Source organism: Dermacentor variabilis, chromosome 5 (genome assembly GCF_050947875.1).
Source record: "Dermacentor variabilis isolate Ectoservices chromosome 5, ASM5094787v1, whole genome shotgun sequence".
Lineage (NCBI taxonomy): Eukaryota > Metazoa > Arthropoda > Arachnida > Ixodida > Ixodidae > Dermacentor > Dermacentor variabilis.
The window spans coordinates 67,448,587-67,473,798 of record NC_134572.1 but is presented as its reverse complement, the minus strand read 5'-3'; the positions used below and the strand labels follow the sequence as shown (position 1 = coordinate 67,473,798).

Below are 25,212 nucleotides of genomic sequence, written 5' to 3'. Positions count from 1 at the left end.
TGCAAAACAAGACGTAATAAGAAGTTTTCTTTCTCTCTCTCTTTTCTGCCGTAACCAAAAGCGGAACGGAAAAGAGAGGCGCACTTCAGATGAGAACCTTGAGTGAAAGGGTTCCAAGGCAAAAAGGTCGAGCTAGTAGTTACATAGGGCACCAAAAGAAGGAAGATACGCAGTGCGAGCGAGGGAAAGGCAATTATCGGGACACGGAAATGACAGACAGACAGAAGGCAGAGGGGCAACAGGAAAACGGAGCCCACCGTGCCGGGCGGGTCGGAAGAGAAAGGCAAAGGAAACACTCAATCGCACTCCGCTCACCGTGACCAGCGACGGGTTGGCGAAGGCCTCGGCCGCCTGGCGCCGCTGGCGTCGTATCTGGTCCCGCGCCCGCTTGAGGATGTACACACGCCACAGGATTACCACCATCCAGAAGAGCAGGTTCAGCACCAACACCACGATCAGGATCCTGCCGACGCAAGGGTAAGGAAATGTTCTCGCTGATTCACCACGCACGCACGCCGGCCGCGCAGACCGTGTACTCACGCGTCCTTACAGCCTACGCGTTATTAGCTTATCAGGCACACGTATATCTGCGAGGAGGTCGCAACCCTGCCGTCTGAGACTCTCCCTCCTACTTTTCAAGGGCACTAGGCCTGCCGGCGCAGTGCGTAAGGTGCTACGAAAAGAATGACTGGGTTCGCATAACGGCGAGAAATTGCTGCTTAGCGTCTTCCCGCTGGTGATCTCGTTCAAACGCTATCGTGACTCGCTGGCGTTTGTCTTCGGGCCACTTTTCTGGAGTACAAGCCTAGAGCCCTGTTCTGAGCAGTTTCGGTTCGTTGGTTCCTTTCAGCCGGTAAGAGGACGTGATCTGCATTAGAAGTGTTTCGTATAAACGCGCTATTTTGCGTAAACCCAATACGAGAGCGACTTCATAATGGGGCGTGACCTGATGAAGCCACGTAACGTGCATTGGTGTTGCGCAAAACAGCGCGTTTATCCGAAACAACGCACAACCAATTCTGACTGCCCCCCCGTGCTGAGCCCGTAGGCGCGGGATCGAATCCCGCGGCCGCGTCGGCCGAATTTCGATGAGGGCGAAAGGCAAAAACGCCCGTGCGCCGTGCATTTCAAGAACCCCAGGTGATCAAAAGCAATCCGGAGTCTCCCACTACGGCTAAAAATATGAACCTCTGTCTGCTTGTCTTCGCAAAGCCAATTCGTAAGAAGTGGCGCTGTCGCATAAAAACCGCGACAGCAAGCCGTGGTAGCTGACTTGATGACGACGATTAACAAAGTGCCGACCACGGGGAACTTGTTTACAACGCATTTCAGAGTGCGCTTAAAGTAGACGGTGTCGGCGCGTCTCGGTCACATTTCGCAATGACTTGATGACGTAATCTCGGAAGGAACGTGTTCCGTGCGCAGCCTGTGTAGAAAAAGTTTCGAAACCACCTAGCCCATGACAGGAGCTCTCCTTTGGCCTGTGTGAAACGTATACGACAGTGCTCCCGCCAAGCGCGCATACTGGAAGCCTCGACAGGCTACCCTTCTTTCCGCTCGCGAAATGGCGTCGATAAACATGTGTCAAAGACATACCACATGCTCCAAACTGTGGGGCCATAGCGGCAGCCAGGCGAGTGGCTGCGAGTGGCTGGCTGCAGCTTGATAATTTTTACAAAACACTATAGAAAAGCGTCATATGTTAGTAAACAAGAAACATATGACGTCGCTAGCGAGCAGACGCATGGGCAGAACAAAAAGGACAGACCTTTTGCTTTCTCGTTGAGCTACTTCAATTCGTTGCCGCAATTGTCTGCAGCTTAGGTAGCTTTCCTGTGCGACAATAAAATGCTCGAGACCAATAGAATCATGCGCGTCTGCCAGAACCAGCAGGTTCGAGGTAGGCAACGTTATGGGCAGCTATCTACATGACGTCGCGACCGGAAACTATTCTATAGCAAACTACGTTCTCAAACCGTGCTATTCATTATTGCGAGATATGTCGTGGTAAGAGACCCATACTCTTTTCAACGAGCGTCATATCTTCATTTTCATTTCTTTGTCATTTCTTCATTTGTTAATAGCGACCGGGCAGTGCACATGTGGGACATTTCGGCCCCGAAACTGGACTTTGAGATACTTAGCGCCAGAAGAAGCAATCGGACTGCAGGCGGGATCCATTAAGCAAGCTTGCCCTTGGAAAACTGTTGTTAGCCGGGATTTTCGGTAGGACGATATAATGCAGCAAACAGCGCAAGAATGGGGCAAAATATTATGGGAACAGACAACACGGGGGCTGAAGATACAGGCGGAGAAAAACGTTGCGAGAGCAACATAATAAATAATTGAATAAGCAAAGAAAGAAAGAAATGAATACACGCAAGACGAATACATCACTGACCAGGGGATTCTGAATAAGCGCGGCGAGAGGGGGAGGGGGTAATCATGTATAGATATGCCATCTCTTTGTCAAGTAGTTGCATGGATGCCGAGTTGACGCAAGAAGAGACGCGATTGACGATCATGAAGGCCTCGATGGTCTCGTGTGTCCGATGATCGGCGCGCCTCCCGATGATGGCGACTTCTTCCGTATAGTTTCGGCCTGCACCCGCGTGACTGGCACTGCGAGGCCGCAGGTTGCTGCCGTACTTCTGTTTCACATTATTGGCACGCTCCCGTATAGGCGATCGTTGAGGCAACGCCCGGTCAGCCTCCGCGTATATATGGGCCGCAGCTCATTGGGATCTCATAAACGACATCCGCGATGCATCGTGTGAGGGGTGCCTTATGCTCATTCTCGCTTGCTGTGTTCAGAAAGTCGTCTTTGGTTGACTCTCCACCTATACATAAGGCCTTGCTGGGAAAAAAAAAGAAGCCCTGTTGGCACGCATCACCTTGCCCGTCGCCTTCTTCACAGCTGTCGCGTGCGTCACAATTATTGCTGAAGCGACAATATACTTCGGGAAGCATTGATAGGAAGGTAGACTCCTGTTGGATACAACTCAGATCTTCCTTCCTTTATCTAATTTTTTGGGCATAGTCGCGCTCGCGTAAAATTCGTTTCACGGCGGCGCCGTCAGTGAAAACACGTGTAAGTACTCGCGCAGTATCAAGTCACAAATAGAGAGTAGTCGTATCGAAATTCTTTGGAAATGTATTCTGTGCGTGCGTGCTTGTGCCGGCCGCGCAGCAAATATGCAAACTACAAATATTTACGCAAATGTGTCAGTGTATATAGCAGTTATGCAAACTACAAATATATAGGCAGACAACCTAAAAAGTGCGAAAACCATTAGGTGAACTGCGCCTGCGTCATTGTCGTGAACGCAATTATCGAGTTTCGTCTTCGTTGGCATAGTGGGAAGCGTTGCCCCACAATCCTATCGCCTCAATAAATTTCAGCTTTCAGTTCTGCATACGTTACTACTCACATTACTGTTGACTTTCTTTTATACTCTCAAACTTATGCCATTGCGAGAGAAAAAAGTGCTCAAGTGATGAATGGGGTAGTTGTTTATTAGCATACAAGAAAGGAAATTACTGATGACAGGCTCGATATTTTGTATTTCTGGGGTGCCATGGTGTGGAAGAGCTTTGAGAAAGCACCCTCGCGAGTTCCGTCTTGGGTGACATGGGAAGAAATTACGCCACGATTGGTACACGGACTTCGCGCGGTGGTTTACCGGATCTCCGACGCCACGCTTCAAAATATCGGCGAAAGTATACTTTCCATGCGTGCTTCTCAAACGAAAGAACGTTCTGGTTCATTTCTTGGCGGCGCCGTATTTGCTCGGCTGCTTGCAAAGAATAGTAATGTTTTATTTTACTATAATTCATGCCTGCATTTCTCTTGCCCATCGCGATAGCCGCTGGGTGCCCCAATTCAATTAAATTATTGTATCTTACGTGCCAAAACCACAATCTTATTATGAGGCGCACCGTTGTTGGACTCCGGAATAAATTTGGTCGCTCAAAGTTCTTTAACGTGCACCTAAAGCTAAGTGCGCGATCGCGTATTTTTTTTTTTTGTTTACATCTCGCCCGCATCGAAATGCGGCCGCCTCAGCTGGGATCGCTGGTTCTTTTCGGTTCTTTAAGAGACCAAGAGGCCAGTCATGAGCAGTGAACGATAGGAAGAGAATAGAATCAAGCGAAAAGATTACTTAGATCATAACGACCCTTGCCACGTATCCGCTAACCATTCAAAAAGAGCTCTTGCGACATAATTGTTCGTAAGACCAGATTATAGCCAATCATGGTGCAGGAAATATTAGCGAAGGCAACTGGCGAATGACAAAGAACATTTACGAACGAAGAGCTTTGTGAATTCGGCCCTATAGATCTTCGCACTTTTGTTCGACGGCGCTTCAGCGCTTTTTGGCCACTGGTAATCGCCATATTTTTATTTTTTTTTCACTTTTCAATGGGTGCCTGATCACTCTAGTGTGATTGACAAAAAAGTCGCTGACAATGACGCAAGATCGGCATTCTATTCTTCCGATGAAGTCCCGATTGCCTACTCGCGACCAGACACAAGCTTTATATATATCAAGGCACCTCATGCCGGATATTGCAGAGACATATACACAGCCTACCCTGGCAACGTCCACAGACGCCTACATATGATCGACCCAGACGGTAAATGCTGTTTGCCCCCGATGGTTACGCGGAGAAAAGCGTCATTGCAGGATCGATTCGTCTGGGCGTTGCTTTCACCCGCCGCTACGCGCACCTCATCGGCCAGTCGAACAGCCCCAAATGCGAACACTGTCAGTCACCTGCAACTCTGGAACGCGTATTACGCGATTGGCCAGCATATATGCCGGAGCAAAGGAGGTTGGAGAATTCCCTATAGCCAGCGTTGGCGGGCAGCCACTGCCGGGGGACGCTATTCTCGGCCCATATAGCCTGACGCGCCAACTTAAATGGCGAAAACTGAAGCGTTGCCGATGTTGGTGTACGACACAAAACTAGCCGAGTGGCTCTAGTAGGCTCACAGTCTAATGCACATACGCACTCACCACTTCTCATAATCATCCATCCCAATACTTCCCCATTGCTCTTTTCCAGTGCAGAGTATAGCTACAGGCTAGGGCGCATTAGCCTCGACCACTCTGTCTTTCCTATCAATAAAATCTCTTTCTTGTTTGAGCGTGGTTGGGCGCAGGTAGCGCGCAGAGCGCGGTTGCGCGCGTGGTTGCGGCACGAAATTGTCAACGTATAAAATTAGCTCATAGGTCAAAAATGTCCTACAGGCCAACAGACCGGTCGCAAAAAAGTTATCGCGCGGCGCGTAGTTTTATCGTTGGTCCTGCGATCGCGTCTCTGTAATCGTCGAGGCTAGCTACATGGCGAAGAACTAACTGGACTCTGTTGAACGAAGAACGGTCGGCACTGTTGGATTTCTATTTCCCAGACGAGTTTGCCAGCGAACGCAGTTGGACTGTAGAGAGAGAGAGATACGGAACGTTGCCGGCCGCGCGCTTCCCCGTTCGCTTGTTCGCAATTCTTGGCTGCGCGCCCACAGCGAAAGGTTTCCGCGTGACTGCGTGTTTTGTGTGTGTGTATATCCGACACGTGTCCGCCACCACCACGCCCCTTCATACTTCTTGAAGGCACGAGGAGCGGACGAGAAAGAAAGAAAGAAAGAGAGAAAGAGGAAGACGCTCTACTGGATAATTAGTTCTCTTGATTGGTTTATTGCGAGCAGTTGGTTACGAACCTATTTAACAAACCTACGCGACTTTCCAGAATCATATATACGCTAAAGGCCAGCGAACCTGCCACATGTTCCCGCCAAGGAGGAAGGTGCGCACAGTGACTCACTGCGTCCTTTCATCGACAGTTATTTATTTTCCGTTCCCAAATAACGCGCTGTTCGCGTGATATTGTCTCCACACACACACACACACACACACACACACACACACACACACACACACACACACACACACACACACATATATACATATATATATATATATATATATATATATATATATATACACACGCCACTGTCGAGTTCACCTTGCTCTGAAAAAAGCACTTTATTGAATATTTGGTACTTTGTAAAGCAACTTACAATGCGCACACTGGCTTACGAAGAGATTCAACTTTATATGTGTAATGTTCCAGCTCGAGATCTTGGTTCACTTGCACATAGCAGCTATCTTTAGGTGAATTTCGCTCATTTAGAAGAAATTTTAGTGGCCTCAGCAGCTATTTATTTATTTATTTATTTATTTATTTATTTATTTATTTATTTATTTATTTATTTATTTATTTATTTATTGTTGTTTGTCTGCAGTAGATGCCCCACGCACATGAAAGTTGTAAGCGCAGGATTATTGGCATGTCTTCCATATATTAGCAAAGCTTAGTTCGGAGAGTGTGATGTTTATATTTTCATACGGATTTTTCTTTAATCTCTCAGTGACCTGCACGGCGCCTTCGAGTTACTGCTATCTCGATAATTATTTTTGACTACTTTAATTGTCTCAGATTTTCGTGACTGGTTCAGTATGTGCAGCTGTAGTATTCACAGGTACCTATCCTTCAATGTTTCAGTCAGATGCGGTTTTTAGTTCTCTTGCGTGAAATTTTAACATCGTCTATTTGGTTCAACGTTCATATTTCTTGTGACTCAAATCAGATCAAGTTTGTCGTCATTGAAAGATCTCACAATTAACCCAGATTCTTATATAGTTTCGCCTACTTTTCATACCCAACGCCCTCCGTATTTCTACAAATTCAAATGCTCTCTCTCTCTCTCTCTCTCTCATACCTATCCGTATTTTAGTAAGCGTGAACGAATGAATCAACTAAGCAACGGAAGGAATGATGTATGGATATACAAAGGTATAAGGAGGTAGGACGCACGGAATGAATGAATGAATGACGGAACAAAGGAAAGAATGTCATACGGAATTAAGAAATGAACGAACGAATCAAAGAATGAAGGGTAGAGATGGCGCATGAATGGAAGGTACGAAGGAAGGACGCACGGGAAGAATGAATGGAGAAAGGAAAGAACGACGCATGGACGGAATGAATGAACGAATGAAAGAAAAAAGGTAGAAATTGAGTACGGACGGAAGGTACTAAGGAAGAATTCACAGAAGGAATCAGTGAATGAATGAGTGACGGAAGAAAGAAAAGAAGGGCATACAGAATTAAAAAATGAACGAACGAATCAAAGAATGAAGGAAGGTAGAAATGGCGCATGAATGGAAGGCACGATGAAAGGATGAACGGAAAGAATGAATGAAGGAAGGAAAGAACGACGCATGGACGGAATGAATCAACGAATGAGTAAAAGAAAGGTGGAAATGACGGACGGAAATGAGGTAGGAAGGAAGAATGCATGGATTAAATTAATGAATGAATGAATGAAGAAAGAAAGAAAGAGTGCACGCGCGCGGAGGGAAGGACACACGGACGAACGGATGGTAGTAGTAGTAAGTGATTTTAGAATGAGAAAAGAAGAGATAAGTGCAGTACCGTAACTGTCTCTCGCTTAGGAGGTCACCTCAACAGTACTGCACGGGGAAGGGTAATGGGAATAAAAGAGTGTCGAGAAATAAAGATGGAAGAAGTCGAGCGTAAGTCCGCGAAGGGAACAAAATAAAAGAAGAAGCGAAAAACGGGGCCTATGGCCGCGTGTAGAGGTTTGAGGCCTCAAAGAAATCTATGAGAGCCGGAAACGGATGGAAGGCCGTGGCAATCGTAAATACTTGCCCTTTACTTTGCCTGTTGAGGCGCCCAGCCAGGCCCTGCGAGACCCGTTCTGACTGCTCGGTCGCGAACCAGTCCACTGCTTTGCCGCCGTTTGCCATTTGCCGCGTCGCGACGCACGCGCCGGAATCCAAGACGAAGCCGGTGTATTGTTAATGCACACATGTGTTTTCGGCGACAACGTCTATGCAGCTGCAACACTGACGAAAGAATAAGTATGCGCGAAACCCGTTTTATTCGTTATGTATGTGCTTCGAGGTTCGTCGCAGAAGCCTGTACGTCATACTGGCGCCGTTATTTCCGTCTCGTTGGCCGCTGAGTTAAAGAGCAGGATTTTTGGGCGAGCTGGAATGGAGTGGTTCTTTAATATATATATATATATATATATATGTATATTGCGCAAGTTTCCATGCTTTATGCCTATACTATGCCCGCGGGCGTGAAAATTTACCGTACTGTTGCTAAAGTTTATGGTTAGTTGGGTGCAATCGATGTTTAGGAATATTCAAAAAAAGTATTCGAAAAAAATATTCGCGTTTACGAATAACGACTATTCGATTCGAAGACCGAATCGAATAAAATACTATTCGATTCGTTATTCAAACGTTTCGAATATTCGCACGCCAATAGTTATTTATTTATTTATTTTTGTCTCGGTCACTCACAAACTGCCTGTCAAGATGTGTAAGGAAAATGCATGGCCGGCATGCCCACAAGAGCTCTGCAGGCATGCATGCATGCGACCCTACGGGCCACGTAAGGCCACTTCTTTTCTGGATGTATAAATTTCTGTGTCTTCATAAATTTTTTTTTAATTTAAACGTAGGCACATGAAAAATGCTGCAGTAAGTTAGAAAATCGTCTGCTACTGTTCCTTCGACCTCTTTGGCAGGTACTTGTTTTAAACCGCTGTGAATGCGTTCGAACGGAGCTGGGGTTCCGAAGAATTCCTTTCCGTCGTCATTCCTGTTTGTCGTTGACCTATCATCTCATTGTTCGCTTTGATTAGTTACTACGAGAGTTTTCCGCCCCATAGGTACTCCAAGGCTAAGAGCGTCGCCGCATACTGTCAAGCACGGAGTTATCTTCGACCGCCCGAGCCTCATTTAACGATGGGTTGTTTGTTCTCACAGGAAATTTTGCCTGGCATTAACGTTAAAAAATAATTGGACGCACAGATTAGCCTTTTTTATATAGGCCTTTCCTTGCGTACACGATCTGCTCTTTCTATATTTAATTTATGGGTTTTGGTGTCCCGAAGCTACATCTGGGCCGTGAGAGACGTCGTGATGGAGTAAACGGGGTTTCACCTTAAACGGCTCCAAGTTAACTGCATAACGCACCTCCAAACCATAGCACAAGGACATTTTATTTGCACCCCGCCCTCATCGAAATGCGGCCTGCCATCGAACCTGCGACCTCGCGCTTAGCAGGAAAACGCAACATCCACGTGGATGTTGCGTTTTCTATCTATCTATCTATCTATCTATCTATCTATCTATCTATCTATCTATCTATCTATCTATCTATCTATCTATCTATCTATCTATCTATCTATCTATCTATCTATCTATCTATCTATCTATCTATCTATCTATCTATCTATCTATCTATCTAAAGTCAATAAAGGCTTAGCATAATACCCTAGATGAGCATGACGAAGAATAAATGAAGATAACGAAGAAAAACGAAAAGCGTGCATACGATTACGAGACAACTCATACATAGGCACTGAAATTACATCAGAATGCGCTTGTTCAGAGCACTTTACAGGGATTTTCGCTTAAAGTATAATACGCCGAAAACGTAAATGTTTTTACGCCGTGGATATATCTGGCGGTTTGTGATATGCATAATCGAGAATAGTGCACGTGTGCATAATACTTCTGTTCATAACCGTTCGTTGCCTTTCTGTCTTTACTGTCGTCACCTTTTTATTGTTACCACTGGTTTGCTTAATGTTTACTTTTTATGTAATTGCATTTAATAACATTTGTTCCTAATGCTCTTCATAAATATGCCTTACGTCGCTTGGACAATTCGTCGCTGTACATGTAACGCGGAAACCGAAAGGAAATGTTCAGGGCATGACGGAGTCGGCGATAAGCATTCCCAGAAACACTGCACGAACGCTATTTCTAGCTGGCTTGTGTAAGCCTAATTTGCAAAAGACGGAGGGCCTCCATGTTTGCGAAAGCCTTTGACGTAGGGCATTGCAGAAAGTGTGCTGAAGTTGAATGTTAGAAGACACGAACGACGTAATTGACTGTCACTTACAAGTGTGATAATGCATAAATAATCCGTGCTCACTGACGTCACTGTCAGTCTCATTTGACGTGAATATTTAGAGACGCCAGAGCGTTTGTCAGAGACCACAGTCTTCCTCTGTTGCATGCGTTTAGTCGCCAGTGACGTAGTTTCGGCTGCGAAGTCGACATTATTAGGATCATTTTTAATGCAGAACAAAGTCTCAGTCCCCTCTATCGCGTTCATTAAACACGCGTCGCTACCAGGTATACGGAAACGTGTCTGTTTCATTATATTTGCCATAAACAGGCGGATGAGAGGTCGCCTCTCTTCCGCAACGCACAATGTGGGTATAGGTACGGCGACGACCGCATACAGTCTATCCTTCCGCACTTAAGAAATTTACGGAGTCACGACCCTGATGGGCGCGTCGGGAAAGCAGTTTGTAGGACAAATAAAGTTTGCTCCAATCCAATCCACTGTACCACTACCCGCGGTGTATTTGTTCGTCTTTTCTCCTTGAGAGTGAGATCTGGAAGGCCGGCGCATTGCTTCTGCATTTAATTGTGTTTCACCATTTTCTTTGAGAGCGCGCTGTTTGTCTTCTATAGCTGCAGCGCAGCTACGGGAACCGTGCGCAACAGAATATTGACAGCGATGTATTTGCCGTTCTTTCATAGTAATCACTCGAAGAGAGAGAGAGAGAGTAAGATGGTGTCATTAATGAAAAGGCTGGAGGTATTTGACTGGCTGACGATCTGGCGCGCAGGTGTTGGGTGAAAAGGATGCTATACACCGTGATCATACAAACATACAAAGGGTGCATTCATGCACAGACATGAACAGACCCTCAAACTGCTCGTAAAGTCTCATCGAGTTCTAAAAAAGAAAATAATATTACAAACGCTTTCGTTGCGCGCAATTCGCAAGGGGTGTTTCTCCACGGGTCACGAACGTCCCGCCATTTCAAGCGCCAGTCGTGGTGCAAATGCAACGTGTAGCCTCGATATATTGTTTGGAGAATATCGACTGCACTCACATGAAACAAGCCGCAAGTCCTCAGCAATACTGAATAGATTCACGAGTCTGAAGTTTTCATCAAAAGTAATTGTCACGAGTCCGATAGCTGAAGTTTTCATCAAAAGTAATTGGTGTATAAGCCATGTTGAGACGGATGCCACGAAGTTGGGGGGGGGGGGTAGAGGGGGGGGGGCGTGCTTGATTTTGACTACCGAGGCCACGCGGCGTAATAACTAATGTGAAATCCCGGAGCCTGTGTGCTCGCCGGAAAAAAAAAATGGCACGTATATAGCTCACAACTGGCGCGAGAGAAACCAGACCGTACAGGAATGCCGCACGTCGGTGCTGCCAGCACTATATACACCGTAGCCCAGCGCCTCTCACTATCCCGCCAACATATGCGTTTCTTCGCCTCCTCGCAACGCGTGGAAAGCGGCCCTCCCCGCAGGAAAGTCAAACATCTTTGTGGGTGTCCATGAAGATGACCTCAACGAAGCCTGCTGTTAGCTTGTCCATTAATGCCGCGTGACAGAACTTCGGAATAAAATGTTTCCTTTCCTTATTCGTGTACGACCTATGTCGTGAAGAAAAGAACACCGCGTCGTCAGCTTTCCCATTATATGCAAACATATTCTTTGACAGCGATAGCTCATATTCTCAGCTATCACAGTTAGGCATACGCCGAATTTGCTAGTCGTTTGCATCACCGTAGTATATACCCCGTAATAATAGCACAGCTGTGTGTTTGGACAGCTTGATAAACGTACTTGGAAAGCATTTCATCGTAAGCAGACAGGGACAAGAGGTAGTCGTGCAGGCACTCACGGAGCACTAAGTTCTACAGTTTACAATGATAATATAAAAATTTGAAGATGATCACAACCAAGACTGAAGTTTGGTGAGTCCTTTCACTATGAAAACCTAATCGCTAGACAACCATACGCCATCACGGCTGCCGCAACTGTCTACGCGAAGCGCTCGGTCGCGCAGGCTGGGCGGCTGCCGCGATCATGTGCGATACGGCAAAACGTCACGGCTTACCGGATCGTCTGACGACCTCCCCTAAAAGCGGTCTCGCAGAGTAACGGTGTCGCCGCAGCGTCACCCGCGGTTCCGGGGGCGTCGCCTCCTCCGTCAGGGCACAACCCGCCACCGCCACTACACAGCACATGGCTGTCCGAAGAAGACCGAACGTCGGCGCCGCGCATGGCATGACTCTGATTCCGAGGATCCACCGCGAATTCTTCCTTCAGGCCTGGCCGCCGCTTTCTAAACGCGGAGGACGGCAGTTTACGGTGTACACACGTGCCTCCACGTACCGTACGAGCACGGTCACTGCACGGGCTGCGCCGTAAACAACGGGCGAGAGATGAGTTCGCCGCGCTTTCCTTTCGCGCGGTGTACTCCGTCCCCTCGGTTCTCGAAAGTCCGCCGCAGTGGGGATTTCCCCGAAAGGTGGAAACAGCCGGACGCCAGCGACGGACGCGCGAAGGTGCGCGGCCTTGAACTACCGTCTCACACGCGCGCCGTGCGTGTGTAGGGGAGTCTTCGACGGTGTCCTCTATTATACTACACGCTTTCGTTCATGCTGTCGGCCCTGGCCGCTAGGAAAGGGCGTCTACGCAAACGACGTTGTACCTCGTTGCCGGAGAGAAAGCCTAGACAACGTTTGGTACATCCGTGAGAGAGGGGTGGAGAGCCCCGCTTTCTTTTTTCTTTCTTTTTCTTTTTTTTCGTTGTAGCGAGAAAATTCGCGGAGGTGTGTTTCATCCCTTTTAAAGCATTCCGCAAGAATAAATAAATAAATAAATCCGGTGTGGATGAAGAGGGGGTGTATACCCTGCCCGTGGTGAGGTGCGTATACGTTTAGACTTGAATGCGTCCCTCTCTTGATCCATTAAACGAAGACGTTCTTCGGCCATGCTCTCTTCAGTGACAGCGAGGCCGAAAGCCGATATCATGCATGACCCTATCTCGGAGGACTGTGCTTCGCAGCTATGTCCCTCTTCGCCGCCTCAGGCATGTGAACCAGATCGTTGCTGAAGGCCAAGCCGAAGCTCCGCGTCCTCGCTTTCGCCTCTCTTATTATTATTCGCCTCTTAGCCGCGATTATGCCCCCCCCCCCCCCACTTCCCACGCACACACACGGCTGGTGTAAAGGGCTCAAACTGTGCTACGCGACACAGTTGAACGTGACAGCGTAATTGTGCGTCCACTTCACGTTTTTAGTCGACATCGTCGAGAAACTTGAATGCTCGCACGCAACTCTGACTTGGAATTTGGAGCTGATTTAGAAAGTTCAGGAAAGGTTCGCCACCATCCCCAATGTACCTGTTGTTGATAGAGCTAGTTTGAAAGTTCAGTTTGGCTTCGGACAAAAAATCTCGGCTTTTTGGTACTGGAAGAATGGTGAAAGGTTCTCAGCAGCGCCTATACCGCAGTTTCAGAGGGCGTTGGATCACCGAAGGTTCCGAAGTCGATATATGCGCCCCAGCTTCGGCGGATGTTGAGCGGTCTTTTTCTGTATGTGCAAGCTAATACCCACCGAAAAAATAAAAAATAAAGGCGAAACACGAAACCCGCAAATCTTTAGCTGGCGCTCGTTTGTCACTGCTTCCACAAGTTTTCTCGCGGCGCCTATAGACAACTACATTTCAGGTAAATATTTCAATCTACTCAACTTGCGTCATTCCGTTTTACCGAGAAAATAAATTTCTATAAACAGAAGTTTAGTGGGCTGTGTTCCTGAGAAAAATCATAACGTATTTTAAGTTTCATAAATGGTGTTCTTTTTATTTGAGCCTATACATGGGGGTTTGGGGAGGGCAGGCTAAGGGATAGTGTTTGGCGCCAGGCCTTAAATTACAGTTTGAGCGCCTGGTATGGGCTCTTAAAGCAGCATTCTTCAGTGTATAAACATCCGGTCTCCAATAATCAGCCTCGGCATCTATGGCATCAGAGGAGGGTTAAAGACGGAACGGGGTAGGAGGTTGTGACTTATCGGGAAGCAGGCAGTGTTTTCTTTTTTTTTTTTTTTTTGCATCAGATCAGCGTCGCTAACGCAAAATGTCGCGAATTGCAAACAAGCCCACCTCGTTGCCTGTTCCTCATATAGCTGCGCAGACTCGTTAAATAAAGCGTTAAATTAGCAAGCAAGTAAAACAATGCTGTTACTATTGATAGCACCGTCGATACTATTAGCATCGTGGTCCCATTGCTGGACTGGCTCATGGCAAATATTTTTATGGCACCTTTTATCGAAGTGACCGACGGCATAACAAGCGAACACAAAGAGTTGAAACAATGGAACGGTTGTGCTCGCTCTGGTTCAATTGGGAAACACGAGTGCGATTAGTCAGCGTCTCGCTGCACCGTTGTTAATTATCGCCGTGCTATGTTAACAGACCTTCCACAAAGCTAAACGATAAATGTAACTAAATTCGGAAAAAAAGATCCATATTTTCTGGGAACGTTAAAGAAAGAAAAGCGTCCCCCATCGCTTGGGTACCCGTAATCTAAAGCTCCCTAACGACATGGACGCTGACAACACCCAATATAGAACTATCGGTCGGGAGAATAATAACTAAGAGAGACGTATGTTGCAGGACGGCGGCGCAAGAACTCACGCTATACCAGATCTATACCTCATATCCTCGGTATATGCATCCACAGACCGGTCTCTGCTATAATAAATATTCTGCTTCAGCACTCGCCATGCCACATTTGGCGTTACAGCAAACATTTAAATAAGTTATCCCCAGTGATCAAATCTTCCAGCATGGCTGAATTTCTTGATATTCTATCTGCGTTCCGCTTCATGGCATCAGTAGAGAATGCACAAGAATGGTTTGTAGCGCTTATCAAGTCGCTCTCGCATCACTAAAAATGTGAGACGAAAATTCGTTGAATATGCACATTCATCGTATGAAACGCTCGGAACGCTCACAAAGGCATTCTATTGCCTGTCCCCCCGAAATCATGTGTTTGTTTTGCGCTCATCTGTACTTAAAGGTGGCGGCGCCATTGTTATGTTATTGTGGGACTGTGCACGTGCAAAGTTTACGCTTATCAGATAATTTTAGATAAGGGTGCACAAGCGTTGGGGGACGCGAACCGCCGGGTGTAGAAAACAACGACAATGGCTTATCAATAGAATTTGCGTCTCCAGCGCTTTGGTACCCTAATGTAAAACTCTATGTTTTGTGATAATTCACGCGTATGAGACACTGCACGATCTGTGCATGTTCTCGGACATTTCCTTTTTTTTTTACTTTTCGTTCGGTTTACGAAGAGGTATTGCCGGCGCCTTCTGAACGCACGAACGTCTCCTTTCAATCCATATTCATATTCAATTCACGGATACTAGTGGAACGAGATGTACAACACAAACACTGACTATCAGCTGGAAGGTCACACAGTGGTGGGAAAGAAGGCAGTCACAACCTTTTGTGCGTATGCTCTAGGAAAGGCAGCGTTTCAGCTGCGTTTTGACTTCGCGATTGTTTTGATGTGTCAGCATGTTTCTTTCCCGTGTTCATATAGTGGTTTCTGTTACACGCAAATATGGTCCTGGTTACAGCACTGAATTTCCTTTATAGCTGTAAGAGCCTTGCTATGTTCTTTGTACCTAAAATTTGTGCTAAACTCTTACCGCAGACCTGCGTGAACCGCTTTATTGAAGCAACTTCCACACATTCTCCTGCTCATATGTTTGTTTGCTTTTAAATCTATTTTTATCTTCATCTCTATCTTGTATTTGTGGGACTTTGTATATAACCGCACTTTTCGTGTATTCGTTCATAACGAATTAAGAAAACCGTGTGGGAGTTCTCCAGCAGGTGAAACAGGGAAAAGAGACAGAGGTAACTGCATAATCTACGATGGAGTCATGCTCCATGCTCCGATTATACTTCAGTGTCTGATATCTGCCCTCAATTCAAAAATGAGCGTGAATTGCAACTCAGCGCCTGGCACAGCGTTGAACTGACTGTCAGGAGCTCGCACTTGTTCGCGATATGTGATATAATACATGGATCCCCCCCCCCCCCCCCCAGAAAAAAAAAAAACTTTGGAAGCGTCTTTTCTTGACTTCTCGGAATGTAACGGCAACACTTCTGACGTCACCTTTGCCGCATGTTTGAATAAAGGAGAAAAGGTGTCGAAAAAAAAAAAAAGGAAGTCTGCCCGAGAGCGGATTGTTGCTACAGGCCGTCGCCTCATTGAGGGTAACGAATATCTCGCAGTTAAGTCGCTGCTTGCTCTTTCTTTCCTGTTTCTCTCGAATCCTGGCGGCTATGCGCATTTGTTCGGGTATACTTTGTCAAACGCTCCGCGCACATTTCCTATCGATCTGCGTGCGCAACCTCGGTCGTTTATCGCAACGTCTTCGCTGTAGCGCGTGAATGTGGCAGCTGCACGTTGCTGTCGCAAACATTTGTCTTTTGGGAAGAGCGTGCGCTGCATGGTGCGCTGAGTGCGGCAGTGAAAGTCTAAAAATGCTAAAAAACTATACCGTCATTTGATCACGCGCTGGACTGACTTTTTCCGGCTTCGTTTTTTTTTTTTTCTTTCAGGTGGTGCTGCCTCCTACAAAAGGGTTTTTGCGCTATTGAAGACGCGGACAAAGAAAGAGCGCACAGGGCACTATTTCATTGTCACAATTCCTCTATTTCTTCCTCCGCGTCTTCTATAGCGCAAAAACCATGCATATTGCAATGCATGAACCGACTTGCCGAAATCGCCACTTTGGCTTCCTCCTATCTGTTTCCTTTTTTTACATGCTAAAAGCGTATATCGAGTAACTGCTGTTCAAAACCCGTTCTTCCGTTGCTGCTACACAGCGCCGTTGTTCTGAACAGTGCTAGTTACTTCGTGTATACTCGTTGTTCGGTGCGAAACATTATAGCTCCAGCAGCAGAAACTTCGTTGCGCTTACAAGCGGGAAAGCTCTACGCCATAGAACATGGCAATTTCGCTTTACGGGGATACGGGTCTTCGCTTCGACGACGGCCACGCGTTAAATACGCAGCTGTTGTGACCCGTGCTCACGCAGGCAGTTACAAATGCCCGGCGCAGCTTCGCGCGCTGTGTCGAGAGCGTCAGGCGACGCGCGCCAGAGTATGCGAGCTGTGCCCGATTCACAGCTTCGGTGACGCGGGATCTAAAACAAATGTCGAGGCGCAGAATTTCACACCGCGTCTGCGCTACAAACGTGTACGAGCGCGACTCGAGTCTTCCCCATCATATATGCACACAGCAGCGCGCGTTTTCCGCGAAACGGAACGCCACGCGCACGCTCCCTTTTTCGTTCGGCGCAGACATTCGGTTCGCGGGCATCGGCAAGAGCACCGTAAGCCCACGTGTGCAAGTACCAAAAAGTATGACATAAAAACTAGATGCACAATGCGGTATCTACCGCTGCGGAATATGGAGCGAAACGTTACGTTCAGAAGGTTATTTCAACTATACAGCCTCTGGTTCCCAGCCACTTTTGGCTCCCGTTGCGTAACATTTGTGGCTGGAGTGTTTGGCACTCGCTGCTGCGGCCGCTACGAAGATCACCAAGTATAGTGTGAATGAATCCTGGGCTTATACGTGGCAAAACCACCATTTGATTATGAGGCACGCCGTAGTGAGAGACTGCGGAATAATTTTGACCACTAGGGGATGTTTAACGTGCCTCAATGCACGGGATGCGGGCGTTTTATTTATTTATATATTTTTGCATTTTGCCCCCCATCGAGCTGCGGCCGCCGCGGCGGGACTTCATCCCGCGACCTCGTGCTTAGCAGCGCAACACCATGTAACCGCTAAGCCACCGTACGTGGCGAGTACCGAGTAGTTTCCTGTATGACATTGCGTGATGCAGAAACATGATCTGCTAGGTTTCGTACGATCAAATCGCAGCGATAATGGTGTAACTGCAACGTCGTGGACTTCATGGCATAGTAGAGTATTTGGGTCTTTTTCGAGTGCAGGAAAAGTTTGCAAGAATTGCCTGGTTGAGGACGTTCGAGGAAAAATTGAGGAAAAAGCGAACGATAAAATATAGAGTGAAATAAAGTAAAAGAAAGAGACTACAAAAACGAAATACAATGGTCCCACACATGAATGGAATCTAGTTGGGTCACGTATAAATATTGCCTCAATAAAGGCTGGTATACACAGCAAAAATACTTGCACGCGTAAGGGCGCTAGATTTAAAGGGGTAAGATAGAATCGCTGATGGGTACAAATTAAGTTTTCTTTTATAGTGCAGATCTTAATAGACCGTTCCTGCATCGGCGTCGTCGGTGTAACGGAGCGCCGCGAAGAATGAAAGCGAATGCGGAGCGCAGCAGTAGATGAAAGAAAGGTCAAAACGAAGAGAGGAGAATGAAAGCGGACGAGGAGCGGAGGGGCGACAGCCTGCGCATGCGCTGTGCTGCCGATGGCCACCGCATTCGCAGCCGCGAACACGATCTCATCTGCGCTGCTGAGGGGGAGGGGGAGGGGGAGGGCAGGGTGCTGCGAGGTGGGGACGGTTACGCTCGTCTGCGGCGTCTACTGCTAAGATCAGCCCGAAGTACCCGCGTTTCTGACGGGGATCACTGCTCCTGCGAGGGGCGATGGCGAGACGCTACGAGTAAGGCTCGGTGTGACGCTCCCTTGGGCGTTGTCGCCGCTGACACTGGTGGCACGGCTTTCCCGCGACGAAGGGCCGCTCTCGTCATCGATGGGACGAAAGCGTGAGGAGCGTAGTGCCGCGCAAGACGGGCTGTGTGGAGACTATGGCTACGATGTGCCGCCAGATTAGAGTGCGTCGTCTGTATGGAAACAATGTGCTGCATGAGCGGAGGTCTGTCTGCAGCGGCGGCTGTGAATTGCACCCACGCGTTACACACACGCTGCTTCTCGCGATCTCCCGATTAGCGAGCCAGAGGCGCCACCCTTCGATTCGTTTGGAACATGCCGCACGAGACAGATTGTCCGCGCCAGTCAATATATCGCGAAATGAAAACTCTCGCTCAAATTTCGCATTCGGGAGTATCGTAATCGTCCGTGAATTTTTTTTTAGACTTTTAGCAAGTAAACGTGACAGCACGAAACCTGCATGAATTAAGCTTTCATAGCTATCATCGTCAAAGTCCTGTCTCAAATATTTCCGTGCGCACCAGAGTCAGACTTAGTGTAGTCTTCAAATAAATCTTCTCTAATCGCAGTTGCAGTTTGAGTTGCTGTCGTGAAAAGCAACGTTTTTACCGTAGACTTTCGTCGTATTTCCATCATGAATGTCGTCGTGATGGGAATACTGCCGTCCTCCACACGATATCACCTTGTAGAGGAGACAGTGCGTTACTGACGTCGGTCGGAACCACAGCCGAGTATAAATGCGAGGCCGCGCAGACGTTTCGAGGCCGCGGCCGTGGCTTGTCCGGCTCGTGGCAAACGGCTCCTGATATGCTGCGTCCCGTTGTCGGTGTATGCTTTCCTATGCCCTCTTCTCTGTCTGAAGTTGCAAGGGGATATCGATCGATGGAATTAGCGCAACTGAAGTAAGTATACCAGAAACAAATTGAGCCGACCTATACACATACCTGCCTTTGTCAGTGCGGCGTCGTTGCCCACGGAATGTTAGCTTTCAGTGGTTGCCCAACTATTCAAAACTAACCACATGGTAGGGACGAGCCTCGCAATGACAAGGTCGCCTTTCAAAGGAAGACCCGTCTAATCGAAGCACTGACCGATCCCTGGTAGTGCCTTTCTCCTCAGTTACTCCCTTTCAATGTCGCTCAGTTGGCCGAGTTGCTTTGCTAATTACGCGTGTCTAAATTGACCTCATCAACAAGGGTCGCCGTCACGGCTAAGAAGAGAGAAAAGCGTGTACATAAGTAAAGACAAAACTTCATTAATGATTTGTCAGGGCTGTCAAAACAACGTTAGAATGACATGAGATTGGGTGAGACGGTAAATAAAAAAATATGGCTGCTTTATAGTGCACACATTAGAAATGGATAGAAATAAAGCATCTAGTCCAGGCCAGTGCATCCATAAAAGTGCATTTTGTGTGTGTGTGTGTGTGTGTGTGTGTGTGTGTGTGTGTGTGTGTGTGTGTGTGTGTGTGTGTGTGTGTGTGTGTGTGTGTGTGTGTGTGTGTGTGTGTGTAAGCGCCATGTCTGAATGCCACCATCTCTATCTATCTCATACAGTAAACTCTCATTTGAGTGAACTTCAAGGGACACAAGAAACTAGTTCAGTTAATTGAAAGTTCACTAAACTGAATTTTCACTAGAGCATGGAACGGCATACGGCACAGCAGACATCGAGTCAAAAGTCTGAAATGCAATTTATGGAGTTATGTACTCGTACATCAATATATAAGAACTGCGTCACAGTTAATTATGTTGCTGCCTATCTCTTCTTAAAAAAAAAAAGAAATCTAATTTTCATGCGCGCTGGTGCTCTTAAAGGGCAAGAAGTAACAAAGCTGTCCAGAAAGTCTCCTTTTGTGCATTTACTTTGGCACAGCTTGTTGCTGAGACACGAAGTCTCGCAACTATCCAAGGCATCCTACAGCCTCGGCTCGAATTGCAGGATTCAACCGATACCTTCACAAGATTGGACAAACACGGGACCCTGAATGTAGCGTCTGTCACACTGTCGAGACAATATCTCACGTACTTTGCGTGTGCCCTCAATATGCGGCCGAACGAAGAACACTTAAATGTACAGTTGACAGCTCGGACTCCCGCCCCTTTTCAGAAGAAAAGCTTTTGGGCGCGTGGAGGAGTGTTTACTGTGCCCATCGTGCCATAAAATCACTTTTGAACTTTTTAAGTGAGACTGGTTTAGACGATCGCCTCTAGAAGCTGTGCGACGTGCAGTCAGTGCGAAATGTGTTTGCGCAATAACTTTTTGTGACAAGATTACTTTTCGTATGGACAAGATTACTCACGTGTATTGCATCTACAGTGCGCATCCGCATATTGGACAACGTGTATATAGTATCTCATTGTACCATAACATAATCACACGCCACCTACCTTTCCCTGTATTTCCCACTTCCCCTTTCCCCAGTGAGGAGTAGCAGGCTAGAGACACGCTCTCCAGGCCGACCTCTCCTCCTTTCTCTCCATTAAAATCTACTCCTCCTCCTGAATCTGCCTCTGACATTGCATATTCCCCATAGCACTCTTCTTTGGGACGAACATTGGAAACAATTTCCAGATCTGATAGTTCAGCAGAGGTAATGAAACTCATTTTCACACTGCACATAGCCGCCTCGAGAGGGATGGTTTGGGGGCTGCGGGCATCGGCTACGCCAGTGCTGCAGCTAGAGCGCAGAACTTCGTTGAACTGACAGGAAAAATGAGCCCAGCTCCACTGATCAAGTTCGTTCAACTGAAATATTCGCTATTCAGAAATTAATTTTATTATCATCATCACCACCATCATCATCATCGTCAGCCGATTTTATGTCCATTGCAGGACGAAGGCCTCTCCCTGCGATCTCCAATTAACCCTGTCCTGCGCCAACTGATTTCAACTAGCGCCTGCGAATTTCCTACTTTCATCGCCCCACCTATAGTGTTCTGCCGTCCTCGACTGCGCTTCCCTTCTCTTGGCACCCAATGGTCCATCGATTATCTAACCGGCGGATTACATGACCTGCCGAGCTCCATTTTTTTTTCTCTTGATGTCAATTAGAATATCGTCTTTACCCGTTTGCTCTCTGATCCAAACCACTCTCTTTCTGTCTCTTAACGTTATGCCTAGCAATCTTCGTTCCATCGCTCTTTGCGCGGTCCTTAACTTGTTCTCAAGCTTCTTTGTCAGTCTCCAAGTCTCCGCCTCATATGTCAGCACTGGTAAAATGCACTGAGTCAGGAGCTGACAGTGTCTGCCATATGTGCTCCAACCCATTTTTTTTCTTCTGTAAGTTTCTTTCTCATGATCAGGGTTCCCTGTGAGTAACGGACCTAGGTAAACGTACCTCTTCACAGACTCTAGAGGTTGACTGGCGATCCTGAACTCTTGTTCCCTTGCCCGTCTATTGGTCATTCTCTTTGTCTTCTGCTTATTAATCTTCAACTCCACCTTTACGCTCTCTCTGTTAAGGTCCTCAATCATTTGTTGTAACTCTTCTGCATTGTTGCTGAATAGAACAATGTCATTGGCAGACCGAAGGTTGCTGAAATATTCGCCGTTGATCCTCGCTCCTAAGCCTTCCCAGTTTAATAGATTGAATAATTCTTCAAAGCAAGCAGTGAATAGCATTGGAGAGATTGTGTCTCCTTGTCTGATCCCTTTCTTTATAGGTATCTCCCCACTTCTCTATTGAAGAATTAAGGTAGCTGTGGAATCTCTGTAGATATTTTCCAAGATATTTACGTAAGCGTCCTGTACTCCTTGATTGCGCAATACTTCCATGACTGCTGGTATGTCGACTGAATCAAATGCCTTTTCGTAATCTATCTAGAAAACCGCCGTAATCTATACAATAATCTAGAAAACCGTTGGGGATTTCCTAAAAGTTCGTTATTATGAACCATTCCTTAAACTGACCTTCGTACTGCTGAGAGTTTGCTGTAGTGGCTTTATAGGAAAGGAAAGCGTCAAAGATTGCCAGCGCGTGCTAATGGTACGTGGGACTGGCTCACTCCGTTCACGCGGTGTGGAGAGCTTGGATAGGGTTCCCCCGGATGGATTTTCGTTCATTGGGAGATGTTCGGCCAGAAGATGTGCATTTGGTAGTGGTAACCAAAACATTTGTCTTTCCTCGCCTCCCTGGAAGGGGTTGGTTTTGAAACAAAGTTTGAAGTCATATTAAGGGGTCCGGAATAATGAGGGAGCCATCTGCAGCAGCTATTTTTTTACCTTGTTTTCACAACGGCTAGGAGAATAAGTACCATATATACTGCCATGCGTGTGAAGGTACGCAAATTATTTCTGTAAATCTATCGCTGCAAGACGGGGAGCGCCGCTTCTCTGGTCTTGCAGCCAAAAAAGAAAAACAGGAAAAAAAAAAGATGACGGACTCAGCTTTGTCCTACTATAGAAAGGTCTAAAGAAAGAAAGACCGCTTGTGCAGTATGTGCACAAAGTTTCTCATAGGCTTGAAAGAATAGGGTCGCGATATGGTGTCGGCGTAGTCCTATCAGCCTCGTGGGAGATTGGATGTATTTGCAGGATGACGGACGACCGCCTTTGTGGAACATGAAATAAATACATATGGTCATGCGCGGTAAAACATGAAAAGAAAAACAAGTTTCTGAAGTGCTGCGTTGGGGTCGTCTATCGAATGCTGTTATCATGCGGCCGCAGCTATATTGAGCGCACGGAACGCTGCTTCGACCAAAGACTAAGGGAACGCAAAAATGACCTAAAGGAAGAGCGTCAAACCTAGTGTTGCACTGCAATGGCTGTGGATGTAAGCCTCAGTTTAAAGGTGGATGTGTGCTGGATCGCCACCACGATAAGGGAACGCGAGAAATGTCGGAGGCGTGTTCTGTTAAGAAATTTGGAGACAGATGCGCTAGTAAACCATCAGTGGTTTTGCACGATGAGGAGTTCTTGCTTTTGAGCCTATATGCCAACCCTAACCTTGTCTGGTTTTTCTGCTGGATAACTTTCCGATGTGACTGGTGTCTCTGACGCTGTGTTTGATAACCGTGTCATCATATATATATATATATATATATATGTGTGTGTGTGTGTGTGTGTGTGTGTGATCAATAAAGTCAGTTGGTAGTCAGCGCTCGTATTGTCTTCTTGCAATCCTTCTTACTTCGTTCGTTTTTGTTCTTTTTTTCCGCGATTCAGTGCTTCGCGCTGCAGAAATTTTACAACTCGCCAATCAACTCACCCACATCGCTATTCTTGTTTAAATGCGTAAAGCTTGGGCACGCAAACATCGTGTGTACAGGTTCATGGATGTGTGCGTAATGTGCCGAGAACCACACAAAGTACGCTTTCCATGCAGCCATCGTTAGAGAGAGAGAGAGAGAGAGGTTGACCAGAGGTTTGCTACCCTGCACTGGGGGGAGGGATATAAGGATTGGAAAGAGGACAAAGAGAGAGAGAGAGAGAGAAAAAAGAAAGAACAGGAACTGGTAGCAGAAAAGGCGTTCCAATTGATTCTTGACTGCGAACGTTCTCATGTATCAAACCGGAATGCAACACGAGCGGGAAGAAACAAGAACGCCGTTTACGCTCAAATATTTGAAATTGCTTTGCTTGGTAGTCCGAAAACAAAAAATCGCACCACTATTGCTCGCACTGGCGAATGTGAAAAAAGAAAAGCGTCTTGTTTATAAGTGCGTATGCGCGATCACTTGGTACAGTACGTAAGATACTTCCTTTTATGACAAACGACATATTAAGTTGAGTGATCCCATATGTGGAAAACTTCAGGGCCCGTGTCACAGGAGAAAGTGCTTATGCTAGAGTTATTCGTCAGAGCAAATGCCAACCAATCGAAGCAAGGACCTCCTGCACAAACAAAACAAAGACCTTGTACACTTACATTTAGGTTAGCCGTCGCCGTAGCACAATTCGTACATTTAGGTTCACGTTAAAAAAACTTCAGGTGGTCAAGATTAACCCGGAGCCCCCCATACATAGATTGACTGATAATCAGATCGTAGATTTGGCATGTAAAACCAAATAATTTAAATAAATAATTAATTTAATCCTGGTGTTGGGCGTTTTACCGAAACCAATTGACCGACCAATGGCAAAGAGCACTCAAGAACGAAAAACAATTTGAATTCTGCGCCAGGTACTTTTGTTAAGCTTCGTATTGATCCAGAATGCTTTCGCTACGCTGGACGTTTTGGAATACAAACAGATTTTCAGTCCCTCTTCACATTTGCCTTATAGTCGTGCTACATACTGGGGGAATTCCCCAGCCACGTGCACTGCGCATCTCAGCATCACGTGATAAAGCGGGGCGTAATCAACATTGACGCAAGCAAAAGTATACCAGCGAGGTTATCTGTGGCGAAATGCGTCACTCATTGTGTTCTGCATCAACGTGGGGATAAAAGAAAGGAGAAGCACTCCATGCTCTGAAGTGCAGACGCGAGTGCATTAGATGTAAGCGCTCAGTAGATGTCGAAAGAAAAAGAAGAAAGAATTTATTTGTGACGATGCTTTGTCCGCATCGCTAGAGGTCGAAAGAAAAAAAAATTACGGTACCCGCCGTCGTTGCTTGGTGGCTTTGGCGTTGCG

At 46.7% G+C, this 25,212-nt stretch overlaps 2 protein-coding genes across 10 annotated transcripts in view; one reads left to right on the top strand and one right to left on the bottom strand.

The window, feature by feature from the left end:
* Positions 1 to 25,212, bottom strand: part of LOC142582730 (uncharacterized) — an 85,697-nt gene that overhangs the window by 10,205 nt on the left and 50,280 nt on the right. For 5 of the 8 annotated variants that reach the window (XM_075692728.1, XM_075692729.1, XM_075692726.1 and 2 more), the window contains exon 2: positions 316 to 463. In XM_075692728.1, coding sequence (XP_075548843.1) covers positions 316 to 463 — 148 coding nt within the window. Of the gene's footprint in view, positions 1 to 315; positions 464 to 7,737; positions 7,896 to 12,042; positions 12,315 to 25,212 lie in introns of those variants that run through there. The other 3 variants (XM_075692722.1, XM_075692725.1, XM_075692724.1) reach the window with 3 other exon arrangements.
* LOC142582729 (carnitine O-palmitoyltransferase 1, liver isoform-like) overlaps positions 388 to 25,212 on the top strand; it is a 137,736-nt gene continuing 112,911 nt past the window's right edge. For both annotated transcript variants that reach the window (XM_075692721.1, XM_075692719.1), the window contains exon 1: positions 388 to 477. The gene's annotated coding sequence lies outside the window, so the exon portion shown is untranslated. The remainder of the gene's footprint in view (positions 478 to 25,212) is intronic.